The sequence below is a fragment of the Helianthus annuus genome, chromosome 15 (assembly GCF_002127325.2).
Source record: "Helianthus annuus cultivar XRQ/B chromosome 15, HanXRQr2.0-SUNRISE, whole genome shotgun sequence".
In the NCBI taxonomy this organism is placed as follows: Eukaryota; Viridiplantae; Streptophyta; class Magnoliopsida; order Asterales; family Asteraceae; genus Helianthus; species Helianthus annuus.
In genome coordinates this window covers 74,772,415-74,782,158 of record NC_035447.2, presented here as the reverse complement: position 1 = coordinate 74,782,158, position 9,744 = coordinate 74,772,415, and the positions used below count along the sequence as shown (strand labels likewise).

The 9,744-nt window shown below is 40.2% G+C and overlaps 1 protein-coding gene across 1 annotated transcript; it reads right to left on the bottom strand.

The window, feature by feature from the left end:
• Positions 1-4,249: 4,249 nt before the first annotated feature.
• On the bottom strand, positions 4,250-6,510 carry LOC110914001. Its single transcript, XM_022158811.2, has 4 exons — positions 6,381-6,510; positions 6,092-6,327; positions 5,328-5,905; positions 4,250-5,111 (listed from the first exon to the last, which is right to left on the bottom strand). Exons 1-4 carry the CDS (start codon positions 6,508-6,510, stop codon positions 4,250-4,252), a joined length of 1,806 nt encoding a protein of 601 aa, XP_022014503.2.
• Between the last annotated feature and the right edge of the window lie 3,234 nt (positions 6,511-9,744).

Sequence of the window (9,744 nt, the reverse complement as noted above, 5' to 3'; positions counted from 1 at the left end):
GCGTGAAACGGTTGACCATGATTAGCAGAAGCTACAAGTTTGAAATGACACCACAAGGTGTCGCAGTGACATAACTCAAGTATGGTGGTGACTGAACAAGTTCACCGAGTTGGAAATCAAATGAATACGTACCGAAACAAGCCAGAAGATTTGATTTACACAATATCATAGAGTTTTCAGTTGAATATGGAACATCAAAGAGCCACTGTTTTCGGTCGAAAGTGAGTGATCAGAGTGTCGCGCTCCGGTCAAAGATAATATTTATATGCCCTAATTACCCTTAACAAATAGTTAGTGGTAGCAAGGGGTCGAACCACGAAGAATATGTGGTTTGTGTGTGGATTCGAATGAATTAAAACAATTGTCACGACTTATGAAGCTTGCTAAAGGAATTTTTGTGTTTTCGTTTAATTGAGAGATATGATTTTTAACTAAATGAATTGATGAGAATGATTAACAACTACTAATTAACGATTGCAAGAAAAATGGTTACTAGAACAATAATAATAAAAAGGAATCATGCCCAGTTTCGGTAATTGTTAACCTAGGATTTCTACAAGTTCAAGTTTCAACTCAAATGCATTTGATTAACGGATTTAGTGTACCGTGACTTAGGTGCTACTAACTATCAACGTCCCGAAGAACGGACAAAAAGACACTTTGTAATCAACACAAGTAAATCCTAACAACGATAATGCACAATTACATATCACCATTTCGCAAAGTCATAACTTTTAACATCGCTCGACAATTCACGAATTCGCAACAAAATGCTAAGTTAAAACAAAAACAATTCGAAACCCTAAAATTAACAACTACCTACACCGGGGTGAAACCGAGATGATTAGCCGCTCATGGTTGAAGGAGCTTGATCACCGGATGTTTGGAACATGAGTGAAGGCATCTTGAAGCTTGATGGATGAAGGAATGATGGTTGATTAGGGTTTGTGGATAAGGATGGTGAGTTGGATGATGGATGGAGGAATTAGGGTTTGGTGGATGATGATTGTGAAAAAGATGTTGGTGGTGATCTTGATTAGGATGATAGGGAGGATGGTTGGTGGAATGGTAGGTGATAGATATCTCAATTAGGCTCCAAAAACAGGTTTCAAACTCATAAAAGTTGTAACTCCCATCTTCAATGCCAAAAACACCAATTAGAATTGTTCCCATCACCCAAATAAATGAAATTCGTGTTTTAGAGATCCGCTGCCCGTCGCCGACGGCTTGGGGCCCGTCGGCGACGGCCTCCCCATGTGCTGAAACCATCCGACGGCTTGTTTGTCTGTATACGGGGTTTTTTGGACGACGGGTGTTTCTAGAGCCCATCGGTGACGGCCTAGAGCCCGTCCCCGACGACCTCTAGTTTTTCATGTTTCGTCTGAAACTGTTTTCTTCATAACTTTTTCGTTATAGCTCCGTTTTACTCACCGTTTTCGCCCACGTACTCGTAATTCAGCCCTCTATCATGCCATCTTCCAATATATTCATTTTAAATCCATTAACATTCCCAAAACACATCCAATCTTCGTGATTAACCCGGTTTTGTTCATTTCACATCCCTGGTTGATCCGATTCACGTCTCGGTGCTCCGTTTAGCTTCCGATTAGCTCCTTAAACTCTTTTAGACCTGTAAAACAGGAATCCCATTAAAAGTAGGCTATTCAAGATTAAAAGCTATGTAAAAACATCAACTTAAGCATAAACGATAACCAGTTTTCGACCACGTATCACATCCCCACACTTGTCTTTTGCTTGCCCTCAAGCAAATTTGTTTTTCACTTTCACGTGGGTCGAACAACGAATACACTCCCCATTCCCGAGACGAAGGTTAAGGTCAATTGTCATACTAAAGTTCAAACTCTTTACACTTTTCAACATATTTAACGGTGAAGTGACTAATCACAAAAAAAAATGGTTATCCAAGATTAACCCGCCCGTTAAACTAACAAGTCATGCACATCCCTCACAATGTTCTCTCCACTCGGCTTATAAATTGGCTAATGTGTATAATGTATTAGCACTTCAATCAATTAATACCTCAAAACCGATTAGAAAACGTACCCGCATAGGCTTGCAACTCAATCATTCTCCACCACCGAACACGAATATCAAGCACAAGTCATAAGGTCTTTGAACGGGTTGTAGCGGGGCTAGGCTAAGGGTAGGAAATAGGATATTTTAAAGTGGTTAAGGTGATGTAAATTCAATTTTTATTACAAAACAACTAATCTACGCACAACTGACTACCAATATCAAACTAGAAGGCAACAAGTTTTCGCCTTTTATTTCTCAACTAAGAACACATATTTTTGTTCTTTTCTCAACAATTTTCTCGTCTTTTTCATAACATTTTCTCATTTTTCTCTTCTTTTTTTTTTCGTTTTTGCAAACAAACAATTACAACTATACAAACTTTGCTACTATAATCGAATTCCATCACACGGGTTTAAACGAAAAAGGTTTTAAGGTTATTGGCTAAAGGGTGGTCAAACGAATGGATTAGGCTCAAAATTGGTTACTAGGGGATAATTTTTGGGTAAGGATATAAAAATGGTGTAAAAGGAAAAGGTTTACCTAATGCCTTAATCATTCTCGTGCTTGTATTCGGTCTATGGTCTCAAACGTATCAAAAGTTGCAAGTTCTACAATACGCGACTAATGGTCCACTCAAACAAAGAACATGTAAATGTAAATCTGTGATATAAAAGTGGCTCAAAACCTCACGTCTAAGGGTATGATATGTGATATGCATCAAATGCTAGTTTCTTAGGCGAATTACTCCCAAATAACCACCCGCTAAATACCCGTCATGTTATTAATTTGAACTTGACCATGACAAAAGATCAAATGGGCTGTGCCATCCCTCGTTGACTTGGTTACTTGTGCTTTTAAGATCGCTTTTGAAACAAGAAAAAAAATTTGAAAAATTTTTGAAATTTTCCCCCATCCCCACACTTGAGGTAAACATTGCCCCCAATGTGTAGTATTTAAATGACGGGTCAAAATCGAAAACTTTTACCACTCCCCATCCCCACACTTGAGGTAAACATTATCCTCAATGTGTAAGAACTAGAGTTTTTAAAACACACAAGGGATGTGACACGACTAACCTCCCCAAATTTCACCCCGGAAATAAAATACAAATTACAATCCACTTATTACTAAACTAGGAATCAAAGTAAAAAGGAAACGCATTCACCTGATTGTTGTCGCTTGATGCTCAAATCTTCTTCTTCTCTTCATAAAAACGGTTGTCTCATGAACATGTTATACCTACAAATTCCAACCCTTGTGTAGAAGCATGCTTCTCACAACCATCAAAATTTGTTAGTTACCTAGTTCTACCCTTTTTATGAACACATTACCAAGCCATGAGTTATTTCACTTCGATTTATGTGGAAAATAATTTACAATAACAACAAACCTAACTCACTTTCGTAGGAATCACGGTTGCATTTAGCGTATGCAACAAGCCCTTTTAAACCACCCGATAGCTCGGAAGGACGAGAGGTCTCGTGAGGGTTATATAAGGAACACACCCACAACGTTCATTTAACTACTAAAACGAAATAACAAAATTATACAACAACAACAATACTAAATAAACTACGGATAACACTAAAACGAAATGCGAAATAAAATATACAACAACAATTAACTTACCACCTCATGGTGGTCGAATGGCATGCTTGCCGTCCACGAGCTCCTCAAAATCACCCACCGGTGATTCGTACCATGTGTTGCCAAACGGTCCAAACTTCCTCACCTCCTCTTCCTTTTTCTGTTCTAGAGGTGACTTCTTTGCTTTCTTCTTCTCGACCGTCTTCTTCTTTGTTTCTCCAAACCTACCAACCATAGCACAAACCTTTTTGTTTGGATTCATGTCCTTTTTAGGACACTTATCCTCACCGAGTGGGTTAGTAAATTTTGGAAAAACATTTAAATTTAATTCCCGGTCCCCAAACTTCATGCTTACCGTTCCCGTTGCGCAATTTATTATGGCATTAGCAGTTGCCAGGAACGGTCTACCCAGTATAACTATTGGTTGGGTGTCCCCAACACACCCAACATAGTCTACTACCAAAAAGTCAACTGGGTAGTAGCAATCATCCACCTTAATAATCACATCCTCCACCATCCCCATTGGATGCGTGGGAGTCTGATCGGCCAATACCACAGGAGTATCAAAATTTTTTAATGGACCAAAATCATATTGGTCATACAAACTCCCGGGCAAGATGCTCACTCAAGCTCCAAGATCTAGGAGCGCCCTCTCGATTTTAAATGTTCCGATTTGAATTGGAATAAGAGGGTCTCCCGGATCTTGAGCTTTTTGGGGAAGGGCACTCGATAAAACGGCACTCACATGAGATATCAAATCAACCGGTTCGGGTAATTTGTTGTGCCGTTTTTTGATGCTTAACTCCTTTAAGCATTCCACATTAGCCGGAACCTTTTTAATGTCATCTAGTAACGGTAAATTAATTTTAGCTTGCTTAAAATTTTCCCACCCCTCGTCCTTCGGTGGGCACCATTCTTCACTTTTCGATGCATTAAGCGGGTTAAGTTGATTTAAACAATTTTCACAAAAAGAATTTTTAGTTACGTTTTCATTTTTACTTTGTGAAATCGTTTCGTGTTCATTTTCACTTTCCGGCTCCTCACCCATGTTTTCCACTACACCATCAACGAATTGTGGTGGTGGAATGCTTTCAACACTACAAACTTCATCATTTAAAAGAATACTTACCGCGCTAACGCGTGCATCCCTCACGTTGCTTGTGCTAAAACCTTGATGCTTCGGGTTCACTGTAGTGTCACTTGGAAGCTTTCCCGTGCTTCCTCTCATTTGAGCCATCTCCTCTGCGAGTTGGCCCACTTGCTTTGCCAATGCCTCATGTGCTTTATCCCGAATCTCGTTTATCTTCTTTATCTCCTTGATATCATGATGGGATTCTTTTATATTGTTTAGAGATTCTCTTTGCATATTCAACAAAGCATCTATTTTGGCACTCAAGTCATCGCCACCAGTTTGATTGTTCGACCCACTTCCATTACCGCCTTGATTGTTGTAAGTCCGTTGGTACCCACCTTGGTAATTATTGTCCCTACCTTGGTACCCTTGGTTGTAATTTCGTTGATAACCTCCTTGGTTACCACCTTGACGGTTTTGATATGATGACCCGCTTTGACCTCCTTGATTACCCGATTGGAAATTCGGGTTCATTTGATTTGAAGCGTTACCATATCGGAAGTTAGGGTGATTTCTCAAACCCGGATGGTAAGTGTTGGAGTTCATGTCATATTGCTTCCTATCTCCATACACTTGATTGACTTCCTCCGGGCCTGGTGGACATTGTTCCGCTCTATGTCCGATATCACCACATTCCTCACACACATCAAACTGGACCGCATTAACTTCCTTCTTCTTCATTCGAGCCATTTCCCGCTCTAGAGTAGAGATTCGATCTTTAGAGTCGAGATAGGGAAGTGACCGGGAAACGGGATGCTTCTTGGCTCGATCGACCGATTCTTTCTCTTTTGAATGCTTGCTCATCCATTCCAAGAACTCCCAATCATCGTCTTCATGGTTGCTCAAAAGAGTCCCGTTACTTGTCGACTCGAGACGATTCCATGTTGCGTCATCCAACCCTCGTACAAAACACTTCACCAATTCCCACTTCTTGATTTGATGATGTGGGCATCTCCGCATCATTTCTTTGAATCTTGTAAAGGCTTCATGCAACAATTCGCCCGATAATTGGCGAAAAGACCTAATTTCATTACGAGCGTCGTCGGTCTTTGCCATAGAATAATATTCATCTAAAAACGCTTGTTGCATTTCCCCCCATGTGCGGATGCTATTGGCCAGGAGTGTAAGAAACCATTGCTTCGCCTTGTCCTTCAATGAAAATTGGAACAAACGAAGTTTAACTTCTTCTAACGCAAAGTTATGCCCCCTAATAGTGTTGCAAACCGAAGAAAATTCCGCCAAATGTGTGTATGGCTCATCGTTGGATCTCCCATTGAAATGAGGAAGTATGTTGATATAGTGTGGTTTACAATCAAACATCCTTCGCTCACAAACGATGGGTGAATCGTTTTCGGTGATAATCGGCCTGAAACGGTCATTCACTCCACGTGGAGGTTGTTGACGACGATAAGGACCGTTAACCTCTTGATCTCCCATTCTTCGGTTATCCCTTCTATCATCTCTTCTTTCGTTTCTTATTTCATCTCGTCTCTTATCCCTTCTCTCATCCCTTCCAACATCTCTTCTATCATCTCTCCGATTTCCACCTCGGATACCCCCTTGATGACCACCTCCCACGAAACGAGGAATCCGGTTAGGGTTAGCATTGTTGTTGTTGTAAAACCCATCATTCCGGTTCCGTTGGTAGTTGTTTCGTGGTTGGCGGTTATTCTCGTAACCACCATTCCTTCTATTCCCATCCCAATAATCATCCTCCCCAACGTAGTTGGCATTTTGATAGCCAAACTCTTCATCTTCGTCCCCCTCGCATGGCAGTCATTACCCCTATTGATGTATCCCCAATCTTCATCATCGTCCACTCTATCATCATAATAACCCCCATCATCCGAATTTTATGTATGAATACTTACATGTTCCGGCGATTGATAACCGGGAACACTGTAAGGTTCATCATCGGGGATTGCATTTCTTAATTCGTCGATATTGAAAAATGGGTCTTCATCCGCGGGATTGCCGCGATCTCGATTACCTCTACGATCGGAGTTGACATTCCTATCATCAAGGTTGATGGGTAAAGACGCTTGTCGATGACGGGTTTGTTGTTGGGGTGTTCGTTGGGTGTTATTAGGATTTTGGTTTCAAAAAGGTGGTGTGGGTGGTCTAGCGTTGACGTTACCACCCGGTTGCTCTTGAGGTATAAGTTGGACATTTTGGGCGGGATGAAAGTTTCCTCGGGATTGGAATTGATTTGGATTGAGGTTTTGGCTTGAGTTGAAGCTTTGATTGGAGTTCTGGTTCGCCATTGTATCGGTTTCAATGGTCGGTGTGAGTGGTGGTGGTTGGTTGGTTTGATTAGAAGCAAGAGTTGCTTCTAACCGGCTTGCTAGGTTTCTTCTTGCGACTCTTTCGATTTCCGGTTCGTAGACTAAAGGTGAAGTCCTACCGGAGTTCCGCGTATGCATGCACTACCTGTAACCTGCACAAGTAACACACTCCGCGTAACAAGGAAAAAGACAAGTACAAAAAGAAAGCTAAACAAATTAAACAGTTAATCACAAAAATTCAAACAATATCCAAACACAAAGCGCACGCACTCCCCGGCAACGGCGCCAAAATTTGATCGGAGTGTCGTGCTCCGGTCAAAGATAATATTTATATGCCCTAATTACCCTTAACAAATAGTTAGTGGTAGCAAGGGGTCGAACCACGAAGAGTATGTGGTTTGTGTGTGGATTCGAATGATTTAAAACAATTGTCATGACTTATGAAGCTTGCTAAAGTAATTTTTGTGTTTTCGTTTAATTGAGAGATATGATTTTTTTAACTAAATGAATTGATGAGAATGATTAACAACTACTAATTAACGATTGCAAGAAAAATGGTTACTAGAACAATAATAATAAAAAGGAATCACACCCGGTTTCGGTAATTGTTAACCTAGGATTTCTATAAGTTCAAGTTTCAACTCAAATGCATTTGATTAACGGATTTAGTGTACCGTGACTTAGGTGCTACTAACTATCAATGTCCCGAAGAACGGACAAAAAGACACTTTGTAATCAACACAAGTAAATCCTAACAAAGATAATGCACAATTACATATCACCATTTCGCAAAGTCATAACTTTTAACATCGCTCGACAATTCACGAATTCGCAACAAATGTAACACTATTATTAAGAGTTTCAAAAATCAAATACAAATTGTCACTAAGTTAAAACAAGAACAATTCGAAACCCTAAAATTAACAACTACCTACACCGGGGTGAAACCGAGATGATTAGCCGCTCATGGTTGAAGGAGCTTGATCACCGGATGTTTGGAACATGAGTGAAGGCATCTTGAAGCTTGATGGATGAAGGAATGATGGTTGATTAGGGTTTGTGGATGAGGATGGTGAGTTGGATGATGGATGGAGGAATTAGGGTTTGGTGGATGATGATTGTGAAAAAGATGTTGGTGGTGATCTTGATTAGGATGATAGGGAGGATGGTTGGTGGAATGGTAGGTGATAGATATCTCAATTAGGCTCCAAAAACAGGTTTCAAACTCACAAAAGTTGTAACTCCCATCTTCAATGCCAAAAACACCAATTAGAATCGTTCCCATCACCCAAATAAATGAAATTCGCGTTTTAGAGATCCGCTGCCCGTCGCCGACGGCTTGGGGCCCGTCGGCGACGGCCTCCCCATGTGCTGAAACCATCCGACGACTTGTTTGTCTGTATACGGGGTTTTTTGGCCGACGGGTGTTTTTAGAGCCCGTCCCCGACGACCTCTAGTTTTTCCTGTTTCGTCCGAAACTATTTTCTTCATAACTTTTTCGTTATAGCTCCGTTTTACTCACCGTTTTCGCCCACATACTCGTAATTCAGCCCTCTATCATGCCATCTTCCAATATATTCATTTTAAGTCCATTAACATTCCCAAAACACATCCAATCTTTGTGATTAACCCGGTTTTGTTCATTTCACATCCCCGGTTGATCCGATTCACGTCCCGGTGCTCCGTTTAGCTCCCGATTAGCTCCTTAAATTCTTTTAGACCTGTAAAACACGAATCTCATTAAAAGTAGGCTATTCAAGATTAAAAGCTATGTAAAAACATCAACTTAAGCATAAACGATAACCAGTTTTCGACCACGTATCAGTGAGAAGGCAAATAAGTACCGCAAGGCATTCGATTGATCGTAAAGAATCGTTAGGAGGTACACCGTGATATGAAATGAATCTATGTACCTTTTCCTCAACACACAACTGTGTTGAGACCGATTTCATCGTGATAAACAAGACGGATTTAGGGCAAATTATCAAATAATCAATTAAATCCGTGTGTGAAGTGAGTAACCAAATAAGCGCAAGCTTCAATTTTGTGAAAGTATCCCCACAAGGTGTCGTAACCAACAAATGATTTGGTGAAGTCATAGACCAAACAAGTCTACTACGACTCGAAACAAAAGAATCTTTGCCAATGATTTGAATATGATGCTCTCAATACATCAAATGCTATTTTAAACTGGATATGAGAAATGAATAAGTTCAAGCAATTGAACTTGGTTCTGGCGTAATCCGATAATAAACGTATGCATCAGCCAGGAAATCCTAGCATGATTACGATGACGAACTATGAATGTAACTTGAAAGAAAGCAGTTTCAAGAAAGTGTGTTGACTTGGTATCAAAAGAGCCAACAATAACAATAATGTAGGTCATTCGAAACATGAATCAGTAATTAGGTTTAGCAAAATAATATTTAGATTTCAATGAAGTGTTTGTTCGAAACGAAACCACATGCGTAGCAAATGATGCATGTATGTCATGAAAGTTTCCGAGTACTGAAACAATGAGCACTTGCTAAAATGAAGAAATGGCCAGATATCGAAGCAAATGTATGTTCGCTCTTTGCGAAGAAAATCAACGCAATGCAATTACCATTAAGGTGAGTAGAGATGCAAACGTCTACTCGCTAGAAGTAAAAGAAATTTAAGTACTTTCGGTTTGGTCAACGGAACTGGCATATATGTCAGGTT